At 58.9% G+C, this 25,580-nt stretch overlaps 1 protein-coding gene across 2 annotated transcripts in view; it reads right to left on the reverse strand.

The window, feature by feature from the left end:
- ACOX3 (acyl-CoA oxidase 3, pristanoyl) overlaps positions 651-25,580 on the reverse strand; it is a 52,631-nt gene continuing 27,701 nt past the window's right edge. Inside the window, exons 9-18 of one of the 2 annotated variants that reach the window (XM_018049794.1) lie at positions 24,592-24,774; positions 22,815-22,937; positions 21,135-21,255; positions 18,346-18,468; positions 17,994-18,107; positions 13,883-13,998; positions 9,578-9,752; positions 8,028-8,095; positions 5,570-5,656; positions 651-3,012 (exon numbers count right to left, since the gene is read on the reverse strand). In XM_018049794.1, coding sequence (XP_017905283.1) covers positions 2,893-3,012; positions 5,570-5,656; positions 8,028-8,095; positions 9,578-9,752; positions 13,883-13,998; positions 17,994-18,107; positions 18,346-18,468; positions 21,135-21,255; positions 22,815-22,937; positions 24,592-24,774 — 1,230 coding nt within the window. In that variant the 3' untranslated portion in view covers positions 651-2,892. The remainder of the gene's footprint in view (positions 3,013-5,569; positions 5,657-8,027; positions 8,096-9,577; positions 9,753-13,882; positions 13,999-17,993; positions 18,108-18,345; positions 18,469-21,134; positions 21,256-22,814; positions 22,938-24,591; positions 24,775-25,580) is intronic. The other variant, XR_001918220.1, reaches the window with a different exon arrangement.

Below are 25,580 nucleotides of genomic sequence, written 5' to 3' on the forward strand. Positions count from 1 at the left end.
TATGGATGTGGTGGGGGGGTGAGGGATGGATACATGCATGGGTGTGGGGCCGGCAGGAATCCTACATGAAATTTTATCTAATTTTAAATTTAGTCAATTATACATTCATCTTCCAGCTAACCGCGTCCTGAGAAGAGCATCCATCTACCTACCCATCCTCCACCCATCCATCCCCCCATCTCCCCACCCATCCATCCCCCACCCACCCACTCACCCATCCACCCACACACCCCCCCACTCACCATCCATACCTTCCCTCCAGGGCTTGCCAAGCACTTCCCCTGTGTGTGGCCTTGAGTCGGGAGCTGGAAACAGATGATTCAGACCTAGTCCCTGACCTCAAAGAGCTTTCAGACCCGTGGGAAGACCGACTACAAACGAGCCAGTGTGTCCAGGGCCCTGGGTTATTCATGTGTGGAGGGCAGATGAGTGACAGCTCCGCAGGGCAAGGGGCAGGCCACACTGTCCTCACCTTTGACCTTGACCCTTAACCTTAACCCTGGCACCCGCTCGGACACTCCTGGTGGCGGTGTGTGCACCCCTTTTCTGGGCATGAAAAGGTAACTTAAGGAACCACCCACGTAATTCCACCCATGTAATTCAGTCTTCAAAACCCAATTCTTTAAGGTGTTTTTTTTTTTGATGTGGACTATTTTTAAAGTCTTTATTACATTCGTTAAGGAGTTTGGTGAAAAAGTAGCTGCAATTTTGATCCATGAATTTTAAGTCATAACTAGGTTCAAACACGTCTTAATTAATCATTAATGGGAACCATTACAATCAACATATTTTTGCCAATGAGAAATAAGTTTTTAAATTCCTGTAGCATAAAAATCCGTGCTTCAGGATTGGATGAACTCTTGGAAAGCATTTTCTGCCTCCGGCTGGTTGTGAAAGTATTTTCCCTGCAAAAAGGTGTCGAGACGCTTGAAGAAGTGGTAGTGGGCTGGGGAGAGGCCAGGTGAATATGGCAGATGAGGCAAGACCTCGTAGCCCAACTTGTTCAGCTTTCGAAGCGTTGGCTGTGCGATGCGCGGTCAGGCGTTGTCGTGGGGAAGGATCAGGCCCTTTCTGTTGACCAACGCCGGCTGCAGGCACCCCAGTTTTTCATAGATTTGCCAAGCGTACTTCTCAGATGTAATGTTTTCACCAGGATTCAGAAAGCTGTAGTGGATCAGACCGGCATCAGACCACCAAACAGTGACCGTGACCTTTTTAGGTGTGAGTCTGGTTTAGTTAGGGAAGTGCTTTGGGGTTTCTTCTTGGCCCAACCACTTAAGCTGGTTGTATAATATCCACTTTTCATCACATATCACAATCCAGTAGAGAAACGGTTCATTGTTGTTGCATAGAAAAGAGAAGACAACACCTCAAAAACTATTTTAATTTGGGGTCAGCTCATGAGGCACCCACTTACTGAGCTTTCTCACCTTTCCAGTTCGCTTCAAATGCCGCATGACCACAGAATGGCACTGAGTTGGCACTGACATAGACTCATTGACAGAGAGGTCTCTGACGCCGTCCCGTGTAGTCGGCTCCGATGAGTCAGACGTGACTTAGCGACTGAAGACCACCACGGCGTAACCACGCTTATTTAAGGACGTCTTCCAGGATCAAACAGCTGAGCTCCACAGTGCACAACCAGTTACTGCTGCACCAACCTCAACACAACATGACTTTCGTTTTATGTTTTGGTTTTTTGGCTACGAGGCATGTGGGATCTTATCTCCCTGACCAGGGGTTGAACTTGTACATGCTGCTCAGCATTGGAAGGTGGAGTCTTAACCACTGGACCACCAGGGAAGGTCCTCAAAAATAATGCTTTCTCAGGCCCTTCACATGCTCAGAGGTTTTTCTGGGCTCCTTTGGAAAATAAGAGCCACCTTTGTTCAGTACTAGTGTGCTCCGTGGGCACCACGGCAGGGTGGGAAGGGCACGGGGCTGCTGATGACAGAGGTCCTGAACCTCCTAGAGAGATCGAAAGCTGGGGGGCAGCGGGGGACGAGACAGGGCGGAGAGTCAGAGCCCACCCACCGGCCGTCGTCCTGACCTGGGACGAAGGAATCATGGGTGGAGATAGCCATCAGCCTCCTCCATCAGTCCCCGCTGTCCGCAGGGCGCTCGGGCCTGAGGGTGGACAGAGTGCAGAAGCGTGGGGCAAAGCCCCCACGGGGCCAGGCAGCCTGGGAGCTCCACTGCCTGTAGAAAGAAACTCATTCAAATAAAAAAGTGACAACGTAACGTGCATACGACAGGGAGGTCAGGACATAAGGACGACCAGATCTTCAAATCATTATGCATTTTTTATCCTTTGGAAACACTTCTTTGATGGAAACTTCTAGTTCCACATAAGATAGTAATAAACCTGATTTTATTTTCCTTCAAAATCTTCAACTATGCCATTCGGGTGGTCCACGGTGCAAATTAGTCAAGTTACGATATGATTTAATGACGTGAGGAAGTCAAACTGGGGTGAACAAAGAATCGGACTGGCATCGTTCAGGGCTTAGTGAAGCAAAGCCTTGGAAGAAATCTCAGACGAAGGTAAAAGATCACCCGGCCAGAAAAATCCCAAATTACAAGCAGTCAGCTTCATAATCAGCATGTGAAAATAGAATTATGCTAAAGCTCTAATTATCCAAAAGTGTTCAGTCTCTCAGGAAGACATGATCCTTTTCACCCAGCAAATGGGGATGACCCAAATCAGTCCTACCCTTTGGACATTACCCATCCTGGTGGGACTTGGGGCGGGGGGCGGGGCCAGGCCAGGATAAGCCGCTCCAGCCGTGGACTCAACAGGACAAGCAGCCAGGTAGGACTGCGGGTCTGGGGCTTCCAGAAGTGAACCTGAGGTCCAGGTGGTCACGGCCTGGCCAGATTTAGCCGGTGCCGCTACAGCTTTGCTTTCAATCTTCCTACGACGGGCTTGTGGACCGCGAATTCCGCCCACCACGAGGCCCGCTCCAGCACTTTGCTTTCCTGGAGGACGGCAGTCCAGAGGTTTTTATAGAGCTGTAAAAAATACACGCATGATATACACAGATGGAATGAGAAAGACTCTGAGCGTCTCAATGCAACTGCGCATAACACAGGAAACTCCGTCACTCCCTGGAAGCATTTTAAGATGATTTAAATTCAATTTGCATAAGCCCTTTCTTTGTCAGTAGAGGAAAATTGGGAAAATACAACTATCAAGGTCCCTAATGTGCACTTATGATGAAAACATCCTGCTTGGCCTTCTCTTTGGAAACTCCCGCGGATGGTGGATTCTGCAAGTCAGCATCGATCATTTGCTCTGAAATCTGTCCTTTCGCAGCCACGAGGCTGGCGGGTGGTGGCACGGCCAAGAGCAGGCTGACGGCTGGTCCTCTGGGCCCCCAGGCCTGGGCAGGCCCGGTCCCCTCTCTGCCCACCCCGACAGACTGAGCCCTCTAGGCCAGCCAGCCGCCGCCTCTGGGCCCCCAGGCGGGACTGCGCTCATTAGCCATCCTAGAGGAAGGTCATCAGCGGGCAGGCAGTCGCCTGACGCGTCCCTGCTCCCAGCACGGCCAGCATCCAGGCCGAGGTCCGTGGAGGCAGGAAAGGGGCCAGTCTTACATCTGGCTGACATTGACAGATGTTACTTTCAAGAAGCTGCCCTCTCTCTGCACCTGCTAAATGCGCTCAGTGATTTCGCCCGCGTGCTGCTATTCCTGGCTCCCAGGGAGACACAGACAAGGCTCTCTCCCTGCGGGTCATAAACCCGAGGCAGCTCCGGATGACCTGGACATGGCGCTTCCCTTAAAGATGGAGCCTCGGCCTCCGACAGCTGTGTCTGTCGGTCTGAAATGGATTTCCTACCTCATACAGCACCCGGTGCAGACCTCAGCCCGTAACACTGGGAGAGACACGCACTGTGTAAAGCCTTCTGCCGGGCGAGGCCCGGGGTGCTCTGGTCTCAATGTGGAGTCCAGGGCCCCACCTCAGGCCAGGGCAGGATGGCAGGGCCTCCCCTACTCCGCAGTCGCCCGCCCGTCTGTGAGTCAGGGCTGCTGCCTGCAGAGGCACCCCGCTGCCCATACGGGGCTAGCGCTGCCAGGAGCCCGCATCCCGGAGGCCAGCTCCCTGCCCGGGGGCCGGTCAGCACGTCCTCCTCATGCTCCTGCTGGGCCCTGGCCACACCAGGGACCAAGGTCCATACTCTCCTGCCTCCCCTCCAAGGAGCCCATCTTCGCCGCCTCCAGCTGGGACAACTCAGGCTAACCTGCCTGTTCCCCCCGGAGGCTGGGTCTCTCCCTGGCAAAGCGGCCGCCTCAGGGGAGGATGCCTGGCCCAGCTCGACAGCCAGAGGACAGCCGGCTGTCCCCAGACGTGTGGTCCCCGCCTTCCTGAGTCGATGGGGGGCTCTTCTGACCTGCCCACCCCAGCGCCTGCACTTCCATCCTAACCCTGGGTGTGGCTTGGGCTGGGCAGAGGTCCAGGTATCTGTCCCCTGGATGGACGGCAGTGTCCCCTGAGGACAGAGGGCTCCTGTCCCCTTGGAATATACCCTGGGGACAGAGAGAAGGCGCCTGCCCCCCAGCGTTCAGTCTCCTGGCGGAGCAAGATAAGCCTCAGGAGAAACAACACGATAGGCATGGGCCCTCACCACGTGACTTTAACACTGAAATGCAACGTCTCTGTGGAAACACAGGGACAACCACCCATGGGTGGTGCGGAGCCGGGGAGCAGTGAGCAGACCCGTGGGCGTCGTCTCGCACAGGCCTCTCCATGTGGTGGAGGTCACACAGGGCTGCCTGTGGGCTCAGGAAGGGGCACTGTGAGGGTCACACTGCAGGACAAAGTGGGGGACCCCCCCTGCTGGGGGAAGAGGGGGGATGCTTCACCTAAAAGCCGGAGGAGACCTCTTAGAAGAACGGCACTCCACTTAGAATGGAAGTGGGAACGCAGGTGCAAAGGCCCTGGGGTGGGAGTGAGCCCAGTCCAGCAGAGAAGCAGGACAGCGGGCTGGAGTCTGGAGGGCGGGAGAGCCGTGTGACGACCCTGGAGGACCGGGCAGAGGTCAGCCCCAGCGGCGGGCGGGAGCGGGCAGGGATCTGGCACCACTTTGGTGTGGCGGACTTCAGGGCAGCTTTAGAAGCAATCGTTCTGGAGCACGGGGAGGGGTGGGGGCAAGGGAGGAGCTTGGGCAGCCACCTGGGGGCTGCCCCGGAGGCCCAGGCAGAAGGGCGAGGGGATCAGGACGGCCGAGAGACGGTCAGAAGGCCCAGGAGTGGGGCGGGCCCTCAGGAGAGTGTGCAAAGGCCACAGCTTCGCACAGGCCCATGCTGACCTCAGCGTCACGGCCTAAGACAGTGGCGGAGCCACCCTGTCTCTCAGGGAAGGGCAGGCTGGGGGATGGCTGACCCGCCCACGACCACCCCAACTTCTCCCAGCTGCTCCCCCTCCCTGCCGCCCACGTGATGCTGGAGACGGGCCCCCCCGCCCGCCCCCTAGCCCCCGAACCCTGTTGCCATCTCAGCTCTGCCACAACTGCCCCAGGGCCCGGAGCGCCCCCCGCCACCCACGGGAGGAAGGCCGCTCTTCATACCTCGCCGTCTGCTCTGCCAATCGGTGAGTCCAGGATGAAGTCCGGAGGGGCGATGACGTCCACCAGGGCAACAGCATCATCTTTCAGCTGTTAGAAAACAAAGTCCGTACACTTGGCAACGCCCGGCATCTCCGTGGCAACCACCGAGTAACAGAGCCTGCAACCCACGAGCAACGGTAACCCCAGCAGGCGCGAGGCTCCATTCCTCAGGCACCGTCTTTCCGTTGGCCTGGGTTACAGGTTCCCCGAGTGTGCGTCTGAATATTTTCACCATGTTGCTATCCACTCAAGACTTCCAACGTTTTCTTTTTTTTCCAACAAGGTAGGGACTGCTCGTAAAACTGATGATTCTGTGGCTCACTAACTGGCAACTGTCTTCAGAGGTTTGTCTCTGAGCCCTGACTGATCAGGGCAATTACTGTTCCAACAGAGGAAAATATGTCCAGAAAAAAAAAAAATGTAAGAGAAAAAGCATTTATAAGCCCCTGGAAAAGCCATCACCCCAATGTGCTTTGGTTTGCGGTAGTTTTATTACTCTCCCGCCCCGTTACACAAATTATTCTACAATATGACAAGTGGAATTTATATGAGTAGATGCCTAAGAATTTTCTTGAAATGCAAAAAAACATTTTTTACTTAAAATAATTGTGAAATGCCATATGCGGTATGCGTGCTTAGTCACCCAGCCGTGTCCGACTCTTTGTGACCCCGTGGACTAACAGCTCGCCAGGCTCCCCTGGCCCATGGAATTCTCCAGACCAGAATCCTACAGTGGGTAGCCATTCCTCTCTCCAAGGGATCTTCCCGACCCAGGGATCAAACGGGCGTCTCCTGCATCACAGGCAGATTCTTTACCGTCTGAGCCAGCAGGGAAGCCCAAAGACAAAGCAGAGGACAGTATGCCTGAACGGGGCCTGGAATCCTGGACCCTCGGATTAAAAGTCTGGTGCTCCACCGACTGAGCTATCCAGGTCCCGCCCAGTGGCTGAACTGAACAGAAGGCTGGGGCCAGGGCGACTGGAACAAGGCTGATTGAAGCAATCGCAGGGCAGAGTCACGAGAGGAGAGGAGCCCGCCTTCGTGGTTCAGGTGCTGCTCCACAGTCCCACACGCCCTCAGCACCAAGGTCCCAGGGGGCGGGGGGGGACGAGCCTGCCCCGCTTCAGGGAGAAACAACAGCAGAGCAAGGTCCTGCCCGGGATCGGGGGTCGGCCAGCGTTTCACGCAGGGAGCCCACGGGAAAGAGCCTGTCTTTGCAGGCGGTGGGGGCCACTCTCAGCAGAGGTGAGCGTGAGACAGCGAGGACACCCCGACAGGGAAGGAGCCGGCACCCCCTGCCCCAGCTGGCCCCGGCCCCACCTCCTGAGGCGGGACCAGGACTCAGATCCACCAGGCAGCTTGGGTCCGGGTACTGGCCCTCCACCTACCCCAGCAGCCAGCTCCACAGTCCAAACATCACGTTGCACAGCAAGGGAAACAACTGCTGTTATTTTTTATAAAGGCAACTCACCCCCACAAAACACAAGAGGGAAAACCCCTCCTGTTTAAGTTGACATGGCCCGAGCAGACAGAGTGACCCCAGAGACACCCTTACCCAGAACCCATGTGGGGAGAGAGAGGCACTTAGAAAGGAGCCTGGGCGGAGAGGGGCTTGATGCCAACAAGGACATCACCTGAGCTGCCTCAGCTCGGAAGCACGGAGAGGAGCCCAGCAGCCTCTCACCCGTAGCTGAGACACTTGGGTAGATGTATCTGCCGTGTATACCACAGACAATACCCCGGACAGAGTGCCGGGGGGGCTCTGGTTCATGTCTGATCACCCAAAGCAGAGAAGCACCTCTGACTGCACCGCTTAATACCGCAGCCAGGACACACGTGACGGCTGAATTAAAACTAAAGAAAACCCCAAACCCTCGGGCACGCCCGCCGCTCTACCCCTGGCAGCCCCAGGCGGCCGGTGCTGACCACACGGCCCCGGAACCTGTCCCTCCCTGTACCAGGCTCCAGTGGACAGAGCACCACCTGACCCCTCTGGGAGACAAGGGCAGAAGGACACAACAAAAAAATAAAAAGAAAATGCCACGAAATGAATTTAAATTGGGGGTAACTTGAAAGGCCGATGTTGCTGTAGAAAGCATCAGCGTGAGCTGGGTGTGCACGGGTCCCTCAGAGTGGTGCCTCCTGACTATCCCAGCGTAAGCACATTCTCTGTAGTTTTCTTGGGTGTGCTAATGGTGGGCTACTTTGGCTCAGTGGACATGAGTTTTGAGTAAACTCTGGGAGCTGGTGATGGACAGGGAGGCCGGGCGTGCTGCAGTCCATGGGGTCGCAAAGAGTCGGACTCGACTGAGCTGAATGGTGGCACACACAGCAATGAGTGGGAAGCCAAGGTCACCAGATAGTAACAGCAGTGTGATCACATGTAAGTCGCATACGGACAGAAGGGATCACAACTCACCTGTGCACACAGGGCCAGGATGGCGCTCTCCATCAATTTACCTGCACGCTCACCGGAGAAGTAGCCGCCTGGAAGCACAGGGGGGTGACTCTGGGGTCTGGTACCCTCACCCCCAAGGATCAGTCGCTCAGTTGCGCCCGACTCTTTGGACTGTAGCCACCAGGCTCCTCTGTCCATGGAGTCGTCCAGCCAAGAACACTGGAGGGGGTTACCATTCCCATCTCCAGGAGATCTTCCTGACCCAGGGATCGAACCCAGGTCTCCTGCCCTGCAGGCACACTCTTTACCACTGAGCCCCTGGGCAAGCCCAATCCCCCAAGCTACCCACGAATAGCACACACGTCGCAAAACAGCCCATCCCTTCCAGTGTGAAGGTGTCTCACTCCCGCTGCCTGGGCCCCGCTGTGACCCCTTTTCAGAAAGGTGAGGCCGGGCCTGGGGTCTGTGTCCTTCTCCCGGCCGGCCGGTTCACTGAGCAGGCGCTGGGGGGCAGGGTGGGGGTGGCGGTCACGGCTGGGAGCTGGGCATGCTGAAGCCTAGGAAGGGCGGCCGCAGGGGGCCAGGGTGGAGGAGGAGGCAGGGCCAGCAGGCAGGGGTCCATGGGAGTGGACAAGACCCCAAGCAGAGCACTGGGCAGGGAAGCTGGGCAGGGTGGCAGGGGCCTGCGGCTCAAAGTGGCGTCCAGGGGCACGCGGGGGCGTCTGCAGCCACCAGGCGACGGGCTGGAGACCCGCCCCCTCGGCCTCGCCTCCCACACCCAGGCAGGCTGTGCTGCGCTGTCTCGCAGGCCCAAGGAGGGAGCGCCGAGCCTGCTGCAGAACTGGCTGCTGTCTGTTCTTTGCCACAGAGAACAGAGCCCACTCACTCAGAGCGGGTGGGCTCCTTTCCCCGCACCCCACCGCTCCCACCAGGGAGCCCTTGTATACCTCAACGGTAAAGAATCCGCCTGCAGTGCAGGGGACCTGGGTTTGATCCCTGGGTTGGGAAGATCCCCTGGAGAAGGAAACGGCTACCCACTCCAGTATTCTGGCCTGGAGAATTCCATGGACTGTAAAGTCCATCGGGTCGCAAAGAGTCGGACACGACTGAGCGACTTAAAAAAAAAAGGGGGGTGGGCAACACCAGCCCCAAGGAGGAAAATGTGGGTTCTTTGCAAGGGGAGGGAAAAACATACCCCTCAGACAGCACAGATACATGCCTGGTGTGTGAGCAGGTACCCAGGACAGCTCTAGTATTAACATGTCATGGGGATGGTTTGGGAAAATGTCTAAAAAATGCTCCTTAGAAGGATAATGAAAACAAAGTTTCAAAAAAACTCAGGTTTATCCTGTTTCCACCCATCTTCCAGGAATCAGCCCTTTCCTCACCTCCTACGGAAAGCCCTCCCGGGTTGCCCGCCATGGCTCAGCCCTATGGGCACCACCCTGGCGCTGCTGTGCCCCTGGCGGTTCCCCCCACCCATGGCCTCTGGGCTCATCTGCTCCCTGTGACGAGGGCTCAGTAAGCCGCGTGGAAGGAGCCCCCCATGCAGCTCCAGGGCAGGATCTTACCTCGGTAGAGCAGGGCAGTGTGCTGGCTCAGGGACCAGAGGGCGTAGAGGGCGCTGAGCCGCCGGAGCACGGCCCGCAGCGGGGGCGGCACGCGGGGCTGGTGCGTGTGCTCGTGGAACCTGCGCGCGACTGTGAGCTCCAGGAACGCCAGGGCCAAGGGCCGGCAGTGGTACACCTGCAAGGGCACGGAGCTCGCGTTCGGGGAGGGCACACTGGGGCCTGCGTGCCGGCAGCACCCGGGGCAGTGGGCACAGCCAGCCGGGGCTGGGCAGCGCCTCTGGGGAAAGGGCGGCAGGAACACAAGCCCGCCTGCAGCAGCTGCTCGGGACCTCGGGCCCAGCGACCCTGCTCAGCTCAGCGCTGTCTGGGACCTGGGTGACCCCACAGCTGACACACAGCCGCCACGGGCTCGCCCAGGTCATCCTGGCACTAGGGACTGGGGCGTCCCCGGGGAGGTGGGCTCCCCGAGGGCACAAGGTCAGTTTTCTTGCACTGAGAACCACACAGAAGGTTTTCCATACGCTTCCTGGACTCACCTGAAAGCAACGTCAGCCTCTCCCGGGGCCTGGCCCCGCCCCTGTCCCCCAAGTTTCTCAAGGAAACAGCCCCTCTCTCCCACTTCCATCACGTCCAGAACTAAGGGAAGAGCTCCACGGAGGGCCAGCCGGGTTGCACTCGCGTGTGAGTCCCGATGCTGGCTCGGTTTGTGGAAGCAGGAAGTCACCACGGGGCTTCTGGCCCCGGCTTTTTCTCTTTTAACCAAGTCAACACATCTGCTCATCGTTAGCTTTGCTTGCCAGCTTTTCTTTCCCTTCTCTCGTTTATCAGTTTACTGTCCTTTTCTCTTAATTAGAACAATTACACATGCATTTCTCATCTGTTATAATGAGCATGACTTGCTTTTGAAATTAATCCAGCAAAGGGGTGACCCAGGATGGGGGAGGAAAGAGACCCCTATTCAATGCCTGTATGACTTTGCCCCAGAATTCTTGGTGGCTCAGGCAGTAAAGAATCCGCCTGCAGTGCAGGAGACCTGGGTTCAATCCTTGGGTTGGGAAGATCCCCTGGAAAAGGGAATGGCCACCCACTCCAGTATTCTTGTCTGGAGAACCCCGTGGACAGAGGAGCCTGGTTGGCTACAGTCCATGGGGTCGCAAAGGGTCGGGCACGACAGAAGCGGCTGAGCACACACGTGCACCAGCCAGAATCCACAGAGCGGGGTCCAGAATACGCTCCGGGGAAGCAGGGGGTTGTGGTCGCCGAGGGGGCAGGGCTCTGAATTAGGCCTCCTCTTCACTTTCAGAGCAAGCACTGGGTCCTCACTTCCGAGGCCAAGGCTCTCCCAGGGTCTGCCTGAGAACCAGGCACCCTCGGGAGGGAATTCAGGGGAGGATGTTCCCCAGGCCAGTCTGCCTGGTCTGATCTGAAGACCCCCCTGCGCCTCTGACGCCACCAGGTCACACGGCCTGCATCCCCATGTCCTGCCTGCAGAGCCAGCTGGGCCTTCAGGGCAGCTGCCCCCTCATGCTCAGCGTGTCGTGGGTACCTTTGGAGGGAGAGAGACGCAGAGAGGGGAGCGTGCTCACAGGAGGGGAGCTGACGAAGCTGATAATGGAGGCGGGCGGGGGGTGCTCCCCCCAACCCGGGGCCAGGCACTAAAAGAGCCCCCAGGGCATCACCTCAATCCGCCCTGGACCTCGAGGGTGAAACAAGGTCAAGCCATCGGCGACGAGTGGAGACACAGTCGGTGCAGTTAGGCCGGCCCCTGTGTGCGCCCTCAACCTCTCCGAGAGTGGGTGTCCCTGAATTAATCCCCACCTCCCGGCACACTCACATGCCGCGGGCTCCTCTCCACCTGGGGAGATTCTCCCTGAGAGTCCCAGCCCAGGACCGAGTCCAAACCCTGCTCTCCTCTACTCGCACCTTCTCCACCACGCGGATTTTCTAGAGTCAATCACACTGTGCTCATCCTATCTTTCCGAGAGAGCAGCACATGGTCAGCTTCGGCCATGGCATCGGCTGGTGTGGGCCTGGAAAGGCGGCCCCACCTCTGGCATGGCTGCCCTAAAAACGCACCGAGCTCCGAGTCCCCGGTGGGCCAGCTCAGGGCCCAGCCCCTGGAGTCGAGGGGCCGGCTTCCAATTCCACTTGGCGTTTACGAGCCTTTGTGTACGGGCAAGTGGCTCTCATCTCGGGCCGAGCGTCTTGGTCTGTGAGAGGCAGCAGGCGGGAGCTGGCCCGCGGGCGCTGCCGTGAGGAGCAGCGACAGACCTCAGGGGTCCAGCGCCTGCACCGCGCCCCACGAGCTCCTCTCCCCGGCCTCAGTCCCCGGAATCGGACACGCACAGGCTGCTGTGTGTTCCTCCTGGGAGAAGTTCAGAGGAGGCCATCAGCCGCCTGGGGACACGGGCCCTGGGGGTCGCCCTCCACGACCTCCTTGCCCAGGCCGGAGCATGCTCAGGTGCAGACCGTGTCCACAGCTGACCCCGATGACGGCACCAAGGGCAGGCTGGACGGCTCTCCTGGCTTCTCATCGGGCCACCAAGCTGCTGTCTGAGAATCCCAATGAGCAGCTGTGGAGAAGGTGGTGTGTGGGCGGCACACAGGGGGCCTGGACCATCACAGGGACCCAGGAAGGCGGGGCATGGTGGGCCTGGAGGGTCACAGGGACCCAGGAACCCAGGAGGCAGCGCGTGGGGGGCCTAGAGGGTCACAGGGACCCAGGAAGACAGCACGTGGGGGGCCTGGAGGGTCACAGGGACCCAGGAGATGGTGCATGCGGAGCCTGGAGGGTCACAGGGACCCAGGAGGCGGCGCACGGAGGGCCTGGAGGGTCACAGGGACCCAGGAGGCAGCACGTGGGGAGCCTAGAGGGTCACAGGGACCCAGGAAGGTGGGGCATGTGGGGCCTGGAGGGTTACAGGGACTCAGGAAGGCGGGGTGTGTGGGGCCTGTAGGGTCACAGGGACCCAGGAAGGAGGGTGTGGGGGGGCCTGGATAGTCACAGGGACCCAGGAAGGCGGGGCGTAGGGGGCCTGGAGGGTCACAGGGACCCAGGAAGGCAGGGCGTGTGGGGCCTGGAGGGTCACAGGGACTCAGGAAGGCGGGGCGTGGAGGGCCTGGAAAGGCAGCCACACTGGGCCAGAGGCACGCAGGAAGTGTCTGAAGGGAGACACATTAGGACCGAGGTTCCCGGAGCCACAGAGAGTGGACCTGCTTCCCAGACTTGAGGCTGGCTCGGGGGTTCTTGGCCAGGCCCAGTTTGCACCCCCCCAGGGTGCCTGGCACTGTCAGGAGATAGTCTGGGGTTGTCACAACTCAGAGGTGCTGTTGGAATTTTAGTGAGCAGAGGCCTGGTGCTGCTGGGCCCCCCACAGTGCACATACAGGCCCCCCCAAATCACACAGCTCCAACATCCATAGGGGTAAGAGCCTTGTTCCAGCTCCTGCACCCTCTGCTTCCCTTCCAAGTCCTCACACTCAGCGCCCACCCCTGACTTATCCTGGACGGCCTTCCTTGCCATCAGAGATCTGCCCACAGTATTAACAGACCTGGGCCAGCGCCCACGAAGGGTCCTATGAGGTGCCTGCGCTGGGGCCGTGGTGGGGGGCACAAAACAGAAACTCTCGGGGGCAGTCCTAGCCTGCACAGCCCAAGCTGCTCCATAACCAGTGTTTCTGCCGCTCAGTGATCATGAAAAGCTCCCAAGAGATGCCGGCAGCTGGACACTGCAGGGCAGGAAGGCCTGCTGCCCGCTCCCTGCACGGGTCCCTCTCTCACGAATCCTCACCCCCGATAAACCTCCAGGCCCAGGGAAAACATTCCGACCCAGGTATCAATTTCTGGTGCGCTCTGATTCCCGAGTATATTTGCATTTTAACAAGTTACGAATAAGTGTCAGTCGCTCAGTCGTGTCCGACTCTTGGCGATCCAATGCACTGTAACCCACCAGGACCCTCTGTCCATGGAATTCTCCAGGCCAGAATACTGGAGCGAGTTAGCCTTTCCCTTCTCTGGGGGATCTTCCCGACCCAGGGATCGAACCTGGGTCTCCTGCCTTGCAGGCGGACTCTTTACCAGCTTAGCCACCAGGGAAGCCTCAGTTACAAACACTTCAGGCAGAGATGAGCTCTGAGCTGTCCAAGTCTGGGCACCAGCCACATGGTGTAGGGGAAAGGGATGGGATCAGGGCTCGGCTGGCTCGGGAGCATTGCTGGTCCCGACAGCAGAGAGCCAGAGAGGACGCAGCGGTGCAGGAATCAGGAGCAACTCCCGAGAAGAGCAACTTCCGAAACAGACACGTACCTGACAGTCGTTTCTGGCTTCAAAGTCGCTCTTCCCTGAGCGCGTCTCTTGACTGAGCTTCTGGTGACTCTCACGGAGCAGGTAGCAGACCAGCCACTCGTATGCCGCCAGCGGGACTTCAAAGTGAGAAACGGAGAGACGCGTGAGTGCAGGGCGTCTCCCCCTGCCGCAGCCTCAGCCCTCACGCTGAGTGAGTGAGACGCGTCCAGTTCACAGACCGGAATCTGCGCCCACCCGCCTCCCACCCCTCGGTGGTGGTCAGGCTGAGACGGGCGAAGGGGGCGGGTGCTTCCTGGCTCTGCTGTGAGGCCGGCCCTAGTTCTACACGGTTCTAGCAACCAGAGTCCATGAGGTCATGGAGCCCCTTCTGGGCTTGTTGCTGTTCAGTCGCTAAGTTGTGTCTGATTCTTTGTGTCCTCATGGCTCCTCTGTCCTCCACTGTCTCCCGGAATTTACTCAAACTCATGTCCATCCAGTCGGTGATGTCATCCAACCATCTCATCCTCTGTCGTCCCCTTCTTTTCCTGCCTTCCATCTTTCCCAGCATCAGGGTCTTTTCAAATGAGTCAGCTCTTCGCATCAGGTGGCCTAAGTATTGGAGCTTCAGCTTCAGCATCGGTCCTTCCAATGAAAATTCAGGAGTGATCTCCGTCAGGATGGACAGGCTGGATCTCCTTGGTGTGCAAGGGACTCTCAAGAGTCTTCTCCAGCACCACAGTTTGAAAGCAGCAATTCTTCAACACTCAGCCTTCTTTCTGGTCCTTTGGGGGTAACCACCTCATCCGCGATGAAGATACACAGTCCGGATGAAACTCGGACCTGCACGATGTCAGGGCGACTTTCTGGCATGTGGTGGGGGAGTGGAGCCCCGTCCACCTGGCGGGCCAGGCCCTGGGCCTCGCCTCAGGCCTCCTGAGACCTCACCCCCTCCTCCGGCTCCTAAGGGGAGAGGAGAGGAGGCTGCTGATGGGGGTGTGGATGGACAGGGACTGGCTGGAAGGGGCTGGAGGGAGACCCCCATCTTCCCAGCCCGGCCCAGCACTGTGCCTGCATCTGTGGGTCCTTCTGTCTTCACATATCACTGGTTCTGAGGGCTTGGGTGACTGAGAGCACCCAGCCCGGCAGGGCTGTTCCTGCCCCCTCCAGTGAGGACCAGGCGACAAGGAGGCACCCAGGCACGTGGAGAGGGAGCAGGGGGTGGGGCGTGGGGTCTGAGCTGGCTGCGAGGCTCTGGGTCCATGCTCTCATTCCCTTAGGGGGATGAGACCAGGCAAAGGGCCCAGGCCTGAGGGGCCCGCCGCTGCTCTGGACCCCCAGGACCGACCTGGGGGCGCTGGGCCTGGACCCAAAGGCTGGACGCAGGGGCCCTGGGATTTTCCCTCCCGTGTCCCTGGGAGGACATGCTGTGGTACCCACTGCAGACCTCCAACCGTTTCGTGCTGCCGTATGGGTTAACAAAGCTCATAGCACAGCTGAGCTTTTCATTAATGAGCACATGCTCCATCTCGGAGGCCTGAGGAGCCAAAGGCTCAGAGGCTGCAAGCAGCCCAACCAGCTCACACAGCATGTGTGTGTGAGCCTAGCAAGGCAGGTTGGGGGGTGCGGAAGCCGACACAGGGCACCCCTCCCAGAGTTCTGCCGGGTATGGTGGCTGGAATGTGGCCCCCAAAGTCATGTCCATGTCCCGGCCCCCTGAACCTGTGAATGTGCTCTCACTTGGAAAAAGGGTCTTTGCAGAGAAGGCACTTCCTCCTAATACCTTATAGGGAAATGGAGGCTCAGAGAGGGTGAGCATCCAGCCCAAGGTCACACAGCTGCCTCCAGAACCTGAGCCCAGTTTCTCTGAACACATGATGCGATGCACCCCCACTGCCCTGTGACCCTTGGACCCACACAGCGGTCAGAGCAGCCAGCCGAGTGTTAGTGGCTCAGTGGTGTCTGACTCTTTGCGACCCCACAGACTGTGGCCCGCCAGGCTCCTCTGTCCATGGGGATTCTTCAGGCAAGAATGCTGGAGTGGGTTGCCATTTCCTTCTCCAGGGGCTCTTCCCAACCCAGGGATGGGACCCCAGTCTTCTGAATTGTAGGCAGATTCTTCACTGTCTTAGCCATCAGGAGAGCCCAGCCAACCCACTGCACTCCAATTATCTGATATTCTTGCGAGTGAGGAGCCAACGAGAGGAAAGAGCTGGATCTCACGTGATCACATGGTGTGCGGCGCCCCAGCGCTCAGGCCCATTTGTTAAACGCATCCTCGGCACACACGCACCCACAGCACATAAATCAGAGGCAGCGGGCGGAGAGCCGCCCTGCCCCTCCCGCTCCAAATAAACCTTCTAATTCCTGAAGGGAAAAAAAAAAATCTCCTGACCTTGCAAACAGGCCTTGCTCAACCCTGGAAAGGTCCCGCGTGTCCCGTCCTGCAGAGCCCCAGGGTCACATGTCACTAGTGGGACTTCTACCAAAGATGCAGCTGAGACGAGGCCTGGCCCCGAGGTCTTGGGTTTAAATGATCGAGCACCCTGAGGATGAAGGCAGGGCCTCGAGCTTCAGGCTCCCTTCTCCCCGTGGAGAACGTCGTCAGGGTTCCTTCCACGCCAAGCCGCCTCTGCCAGATGAGTTTTGCTTGCGCTCTTCCCTCCAGAAGATGTTTTCACTTGGTTGGAACGAGTGAAAATCAGAGCAATCACAGGAAAAACAGATGACGCGGCCCTGGCACCCTTCCTGCCGCTGTGCACAAAGCAGCTTCTGCGTTCACAGCGCCAGCGAGCAGGGCGGGGTGGTTGGGGGGAGTGTAGCAGGCCTGGGCGGGGGTGGGGGGTGGACACGGCAGGCCCCGTGACATGTCCAAGTGCTGGCCGACCATGTGTTTACGCTCTGATTTTACTATGGGGGACGGCTTTGGGGAGGGGGGAAATTCCGGTGGGGTGGATTTTACGAGAATGATGAGGTCATTTCCTGGGCTTCCTGGAGCAACATTTGGGGGCTCCAGAACCATCAGAAAGACCTTTGGGGGTGTCCCAGCATCCTCCCAGCTCTTTAAAAACCGAGATAATGAAGGTGTACTGTCAGAAAAGCTGTAACAAAGGGTGGACACACACACACACACACACACACACACACGCCCCCCCCTCCCCCCCCACAGCTGGGGATGCTGTGATGGGTCACGTGCCCTTCATCCAGAGGACTGCAGGAGACGCACACACTCTGTAAGCCAGGTGCCCTCCTGCCACGCCAAAGGCTCTTTGCTAACAGTGTTCGCGGGAACGTAACGGCGTCTCAACAGTGATTTCTGTGATGAAAACTGCGGCTGGGACAGCGTGGGGTGCCTGCATGTTGCGGGCCGGTCCCGAGCCCTGAGTGGAGCCGAGCACTGTGCTGGCTGCACCCGCGTGTCCCCACCGCGTCACCAGCCAGCAGAGGCGGTGCCGTCCCCATCCGGGGCGGGGCAGGACGATGGGGTTGCGCCCAAAGCCCCACGGCTGGTGCGGGTCCAGGAGTGGGCCCAGCACCCTCCATCTCTGGCAGCTGGGCTGCCTTTCCAGCTCCTGGGTGGCCGGCCAGAGGGTCAGCTTCTGGCCATCTATGGAGGGAGGCAGCGTGTGCCTGAGGGTTGGGTGGGGCCACAGAGGCGGGCCCCGAGGTGCTTGGCCACAGGGGTCCGGGGGGGGGCAGAGGGACACACGCTCACTGAATCCCACAAAGGGGGCGGTGAGGACTTTGCAAGGCTCCGCTGTGGCGTGAAGCTGCTATTGTGGACACGGGAGTTGACAGAAAGACATGTGGGCCCTTGCGGGAGGAAGGTGCATCCTTCAGACGTCATTAACACGCGGTAGGGAGGGGAGGGGCTGTAACCACCCCTGCTCTTTCTGTGAGGTCTCTCCTTGACCACTCACTGTGAAGCCAGGGGAGGGAGGTGGGTGGGAGCCGGGACTCCAGGGAGGGGAGAGCAAGCTCCCTTCTCTCCATTGCTGGCTTCAGCACCTGAGTCAGCACCGGATGCAGGAAGTATCCGCGGACGAATCATCACTGAATGAATGAGGTGGCAAAGCAACAGGCTGCTTCCCGCCAGGCACGGCGCACCTGGAGACAGGGAAGGACGTGCATTTACCTGAGGAGTCCAACAAGTCCTCGGGGCTGGAGCCCTCGAACCTCCTGCCAAGGATGTCTGCATAGCCGTCCAGAAAGTCCACGGTCTTCAGGGGGCTCTCGATGCGCGCACCACCTAGGAGCACAGCCGGTGACTCTAGGGAGAGCCAAGGACCCCCACCCTAGGGCGTGTCTGGCAGACGAATCCCGGCCCCCCTCTACCGCCACCTGCCCCGCCCATCACTTCAGAAGCTGGTCCAGCCCCATCTGATCGCGTGTTTCCTGCCTGCCAACACAGAGTCCATCCTGACAGAAGAGCCGGCTCAGGGGGCCTTGGGAACCCCCTCACCCCGCAGGGCTGCCGGCCGCCTCACCTCGGTCCCGGCGAGCCAGCAGGCCAAGCAGGTAGCTGCTGGTCTGCTGCAGCAGGACGTTGTTGTCGCCTTCGTACGTGCAGTTGGGGTCGTTGTCGTCTCTGAGGTCGCCCAGTCGGTTCACTGCAAAGGGGTGTGCTCATCACTGGGGCTGCGGGTGGGAGAGATGCCCCCACCCCCTGCCATCTGGGACTCTGAGGTCAGGTCCCAGGCCCAGCCTGACTGGACGAAGCACTTCCTGCCCTCTCCAGGTCCAGCTCCGTCCCCAGCCAGCGGTGTGCCCCATCCATCCGGCTGCTGCCTCTTCAAGGACTCACTGGAAGCACCCGCAATGTCCCCAGGAAGCCCTGTGCTGCACTCAGGAAGCGTCCACTGCCACCAGCAACCCATCACCACCGCGAGTCACGGATCGCCTGGCAAAGCTCCCTCCGGGGAGCCACTGGCAGAGCGGACTACCTGGGCGGGTGCCCTTCTTCCTCGTACAACCAAAGGCACCCTTCTCTTTACACGACACGTCTCAAATATCTGAAGATGACGCTTCTTTTTCTCTTGCCTTTCCTACCAGTGAAATAACCCAATTCCTTCGCAGATTTCATAAAGGATTCTTCCCAGACCCTCCCCACCTGGGTCCCTGGCATATTAATAGAATGTTCTCCAGATGTGAGGCTGAGATGGGAGAATGGGTAGGACCCCCAACTTCTCACAGTCACACACTGCTGTGAGCAGCCCAAGAGGGTGTGAAGGCGCTCTGTAGCAGGTGCGAGGCTTGTGGTCACCTGTGACACCCTGATCGTCTTCTGCTGACTTGCTGCCCCATGCCACAGTTAGAGCACTGGATGCGACTATCTGAGAGCGACCTTAGAGAGACGACCAGAAACTGACACTAAAATCCAGATAAAGGGCTTTACGTTTATCCCCGAGTTTGGCCACGCTGGCTTCAGCCCAGAAGGAGCTATGTGATGACACTTGACTCAGTCATTTCTGCTGTCTGCGGGCTGCATGATTCAAGCTCCTCGTTCTAAACTATTTATAGCGTCTCTATGAGCTGTAACAACAAACAAAAACTACAAAGAGCAGTGCACAGAAGACAAAGCACACGGGCGAGGGACTTCTGTGGCGCCACGGCTGCCCACACGCCAGGGACACGGACAGCGGAGAAGCTGAGCGCCCCCCGCCCCCGCCTGCTGCCCACCGCACGAGGAGGAGCCGGGCGCTTCTTCACCAAAAGCACACAGCTATCTACAGAGTGTCGCCGAGATGCTCAGACTCAACCAGGGCCTAAAAGGCTCTGGAGGAATAAACCGTCAGGGAAGGTCTCTCCCACAGACTCAACCAGGGGCTAAAAGGCTCCGGAGGAATAAACCGTCAGGGAAGGTCTCTGCCAATTCCACTGCGGTCTCGTCTGAGTCACCAGACTTTACCCATCGGTGACTGAAGATCGGCACATGGGAAGTTAGGCAGGTAAGCTGCAAATAGTAAGGATGACTACAATAATAATGGGCTTTTCTGACGACTCAGACAGTAAAGAACCAGCCTGCCATGCAGGAGACCTGGGTTCGATCCCTGCGTTGGGAAAACCCCCTGGAGAAGGGCATGGAAACCCATTCCAGTACTCTTGCCTGGAGAATCCCATGGACAGAGGAGCCTGGCGGGCTGCAGTCCAAGAGTTGGACACGACTGATCGACTAACGTTTTCACTTTCCTAATAATAATAATAGATCAGAGTAACGGGGCACAGGCCCCCTGCCACACGTAGTCTAAACCCTTCAAGTGTGTTCACTCACTCCCTCGCTGCAGAACCCCTGTCGCGCCATGCTATCCTCAGCCCCACCTTAGGGAGAAGAACACCAAGGAGCAGTGTGTGGGGTCAGCTTGCCCTCAGACGCGCAGCCAGCAGGCAGCAGAGAGAGACAGAGGACACAGGACCTGGGCCTGGCCTGTCGGTCACCTGCTCTATGTGCCACCCACCAGCTGCTCAAATAGCCGCCGGCGCCAACAGAAGTGAACGCTGAGTCTCAGAGTGCTTCATCGGAACAAAGCGTGGTGCCAGGGAACTGCCAAGCGATTAACCAGAAAGTTCCAACTCAGATGAATGGATAAGCTCCCTTCTGTTCTGGTTTTCAGTCTCCACGCTGCCTCGTCACCCCCAGGTTTCGGCCAAGGAACATCAGGTGGCAGGGAACCGAGGGATGAGACAAGGGCAGGGCCCAGCCAACCTGCTCTGGAAAGTTCCAGAAGGTAAATGTTTTAGGCTCTGCCGAGATGTCTTAGCTCTGCAGGAGCAGGAACATGGCCACAGGAAGTGTGTAAACAAGTGGTCACGGCCAGGTACCGATAAATCATTATCTACAAAAATATATATCCACAGAAAAAGCCTTTGGCCCATAGGCTGTTGTGTGCTGACCCCTGACCGTGCGATGACCCCTGGTTGGTCATGAGCTGACCCCTGGTTGTGCGCTGACCCCTGGCCATGCATTGACCCCTGGTCGGTTTTGCGCTGACCCCTGGTTGTGAGCTGACCCCTGGTCAATTGTGAGCTCACCCCTGGTCGGTTGTGCACTGACCCCTAATAGTGCGCTGACCCCTGGCTGTGCATTGACCCCAAGTCAGTTGTGCACTGACCCCTGGCCGTGAGTTGACCCCTGGTTGGTTGTGCGCTGACCCCTGGTTGTGTGCTGACCCCCGGCCATGGGCTGACCCCTGGTTGGTCATGCGCTGACCCCTGGTCAGGTATGAGTCTCATGGTAGGGATGAGGACAGAAACCAGCCCACGTGTCTCTGAGACCTACTGGCCAGGTAGCCGTGTCCTCCACATGCCTCGCGGCACTCCTGGATCCCCCGCTGGGCCGTCCACGAGGCCAGGGGCTTGCCAGCTGACGACAAGGCGTGGATCTCGCGTCCCAGCTCTGCCTTGGGAGGGAGAGAAGCCAACAAGATCAGGGGAAGAGAGGCTCCGACCCCAGAGGGCAGGGGACAGTCCAAGCTCAGCCTCAGAGACCTGCGCCCCCTCCAGTCTGACCCCAGGTGGCTGACAACTACAACAGTAGGAACCCAGTTTTAGCTTAAAAAGCAGGATTCATCTACCCGTGGATACCCTGCGGTCCAGTCACACAACCTCCCAGCACTGAAGATAAACCACCGTGGCTGCTCAGTGGGTCAACCCTGGTGGGGAGGCTGATGGCGGAGGGCCACGCGTCGTGACTCAGAGCGCATGAAGTTCACAGTGCGAGCCTGAGGGACGGCTGTTCAAGCCCCCGTCGTTCACAGGAGACGAGGAGGAAACCCAAGGGAAGGGACTGACACGGCGCTGACTCGCTGCCCCCGGGGAGAGGGCGGGGGGCAGCCCCAGAGGGGTACAAAGCCCTGGCCATTCAGGGCCCCTGTGCAGGCCCCACTCTGGGCCCCTAGCTTTAACACATCTAGTAAACATTCTTCTACTTCAACGTGATCGTTAGTAACAGCAATTACAAGAAAGACACACCTACATACACAGCTGCTGAATAAGGTGCTGGGCTTTGCCAGCATTTTCAGCTTCACAGAAGCGCTACCTTGTAACCCACGCCTGGGTTGAGCTACTTTTTCTGAGCTTCAGAAAAAAAAAAACAGACCACGGTGACACTTGAAACATTATTAACAGGACAATTCCATTGTCAGCTGGCAAAACTTCAGTGACTCATGTTTGGGGGGGAAAAAATGCATTAGCTCCACATTCCTGATGAAACGGTCCTCGGGGTCACGTCAGCCTGACTGCGCGGCTGTGCACCCTGCCAGCCCCCCACCCTTTCACCCTCCGCCTCTTGACGCCTGGGTGTCTATGCTGGATATTCCAAAACGTGCTAATTTGATACAGGCTTTTCAGGGCGTGGTTGGTAAGCCCGCCCTCTGTAGCATTTCTGGTGAGTTTTCAGATGCACTTGCGCTGTGCCTTTTCGCAACGCCCAGGAGGCAGTGTGAAAGCAGAACAAAAATCAACACGTGAGGGATCCATACATGGAAATTAGCAGAAGACCCTTTCTGTGCAAAGGGGCTGATCTCAGCGGGTCTGCATGCTTGCATCTGGCACAAAGCCACGCCTGTCAGCTCACATCCAGTCAGCTGGACACAGACCTTTTGTGGGGTTGTTTACAAAAGGATCAGAACCGTGAAATCCACGGAGGGGGCCGGTAATGTGGATTTTGCAAAAGCATCCTGTTCTCCAGAGAACAACAGCTGAACTCACAGACGGGAACCAGGAGCCGTGTCAGCACGTCCTTGAGAACGGGGGATGCGGACACGTGCCGACTAGGCCCCCATCCCTGCGATGGGCTCCGGGAGGACATGGCGCAGGGGTCAAGTCAGACGAGCCTGCATCATCCCCGCAGATCCACACACTCACGCTGTTTTGAAAGAAAGGCTGAGCCTGCCCTGTTCAAACCCAGTGAGATATAAATGAGGATAAATGCTGCAGAGAAAAAGCAGGGGGCTCTCACCTGCCTGACACTCCGGTCTTTCCGCAGGAGGCCTCGCTGAAGCTCCCCCAGATCCAGGAAGAGTGATTTGGAAAAGTGGTCCAAGGCGTAGGCGGCAGCCAGGTATGGCAATAAGCGCCATTGCTGAAATGGACAAATACCCACCTGAACACCCCACGTCCTCGGCAGGGTGGGGGTGGCCGGAACCCACCCCCACGGTCCCGTTAGTGCACAAGGCCCTGCACCTCTCCCGGACACCCCACCCGCCCACCACAACAGCTGCCCCCTGATACCCAGCCACCCTGACAGGCCCGCTCAAGGAGAGGCGCCCACAGGCACTGCCCTGCCCCGCGCTCGCTGCTGTTGCGGCCACGCGATCCCTCAGCCAGAGCAAACACTGAATAACTGAGGCAGCCAGGTCACCGTGCCCAAGCGCAGGGCCAACCTGGCAACGCCTTGCCCTTTGTGACCCTAGGAAGAAGACAGCGACTGCCCCCGGGCCAGAAGGCTCCCGGAGGCCGAGGGAGCGTGTCCATTTCACCAGCGTGTGCCTGCTGTTGCGTGGATGGAGGGGGGAGGCTGAGAGGACCCGGAAGACAATCACCACCACCACCGCCAGCGATCCCTGCATGCGGTCACCGTGCCGCCGCCCTAACGTGGCTCATCCTTGCAACCACCCACAACAGTGATCACCGCTCCAACGTGCAAAGGAGAAAACAAGAGCACAGAGAGGCTTAGTGCCTGGCCCAGGGGTGCACAGCAAGGGCAGAGTGGACTTCCAGAAGCCCACTCGAGGGGCTTAAGTGGGCTCAGCTGACCACTGAGGCCAGGCTTCAAGCCCAGGCAGGGGGGCACGCTGTGACCTCACGAGGACCACAGGGTCCAGCAGTGCAGTGGATGCTGTGTGCTGGCCAGGCACGAACTAGGCACGAGGCTCTTCCTCGCTTACTCATTTGCTATTAAACCAGGTTTGTGGTCCTAACTAAGGGGTTAAACAAATTCGACCCAGTTACAATGTCCTGAAACTCTCACTCAAACACGCCTTTGCTTACGCATCACTGGGCCCAAGACCAGGGCTCGGTCCAGCTGCTGCCTCTGGGGCCCCACCTGTGACCTGGGGACCACCACCAGCCCACCTGGTGCGCAGGGCAGCTGCGCAGTGGGCATGGAAGGGCTGGGGATGCAGAGGCGCTGGTGGGGGCACACTGTGACCCAATGCCTCGCCTGCCCCCAGCCCGGCCAGGTGACCAGGCGATGCTCGGCTTGGGGGGGCACCCCTGCCGTCTGGGGCTGCCTCGACCGTGGAGGGCCTGGAGTGAGGAGTGTCCCCTCTGCTGAAGGACGCCACCATGAACGCCGCTGCACACTCAGCCACTATGTCACGGGATGGAGGGCTATGTCAGAGCACAGCCTGGATACGCAGGGCCAGAGAGGGGTGAGCATGCGCCCCCGCCTCACCAGAGCGCCTCCTTTAGGCTCCTCATTTCTTTTCAAGTAAAGACCATCCTGGAGACCATCTGTGGCCCCCGAGGCCGCGCCCCTCCTGGGCCTGGCGTCACCCTGTAACTCCAGAAGGGGCCTGGTCAGCGCCCCGTGACCCAGCGGCAGAGACCTCAGAGAGGCGGTGTGTTTGCACATGGATGGAAAGCCAGTGAGCTTGTGCCCGCAGGTGCCACAAGGACGGAAAGCCAGCGAGCCCGCGCCCGCAGGCGCTACATGGACGGAAAGCCAGCGAGCCCGCGCCCGCAGGCGCCACAAGGACGGAAAGCCAGCGAGCCCACGCCCGCAGACGCCCTACCTGCATCGGGTACTCCAGCACCGGGACCTCCTCCTTGTCTGTCGGCCCGAACTGACGCCTGGTGGCCGAGAAACGCAGAGCGATGGACACGGCCAGCTTCAGGTTCACGACAGACATGCCCACGATGGCCACCCGGCCAGACGACAGGCTGCCCAGGGACTCACTGAAGCGCTGCCCCACATTCTGCGGGAGGAGAGCAGGTGGCGGTGGACCCAGGACCGCGGGCCACCTCGGGGATGGGCACAGGGGTGGAGGGGCGCGCCTGTCCTCGTTCAACACCCCAGGCCCAGTCCCCAGGGCACCCCAGACCCAGGGTCCTGGAGCCAGGAGGGCTGAGCGGCAGGGGGGCCGGCGTGCCCATCATGGGACGGTACGGGGGACACCCAGCCCACACGAGGGAAGGGGCCCAGGGCAGACGCGCCATCTGGGCAGACCTACGAGCTGCCACATGGAGGCAGGAAGCCCTGCTCTCGACCTCACGAAGGACCAGAGGCGGCTGCGCCGAGAGCGAGGCTGGAGGTGAGGGCGGAGAACACAGCTGGCGCCAACGTCTCGTTCATAAAAAGGGCGCCCTCCCCTGCCGGGATTCCTGCCTCCCCGTGGAGCCACCATCCCAAGGGCCGTGACAGTTATCGGAACGGTCACCCGTCCTCTGTGATCTTTTGTTGTGGCTGCTGTTCAGCCGCTCAGTCGTGTCCGACTCTCTGCGACCCCATGGACTGCAGCACGGCAGGCCTCCCTGACCATCACCAACTCCCTGAGTCCACTCAGACGCACGTCCATTGAGACAGTGATGCCACCCAGCCATCTCATCCTCTGTGGGCCCCTTCTCCTCCCGCCCTCAATCCCTCCCAGCATCCTCTGTGGGCCCCTTCTCCTCCCGCCCTCAATCCCTCCCAGCATCCTCTGTGGGCCCCTTCTCCTCCCGCCCTCAATCCCTCCCAGCATCAGGCTTTAAAAGCAGGGAATCGCCTGCGTGCAGCTGTTTT

Source organism: Capra hircus, chromosome 6, assembly GCF_001704415.2.
Source record: "Capra hircus breed San Clemente chromosome 6, ASM170441v1, whole genome shotgun sequence".
Lineage (NCBI taxonomy): Eukaryota > Metazoa > Chordata > Mammalia > Artiodactyla > Bovidae > Capra > Capra hircus.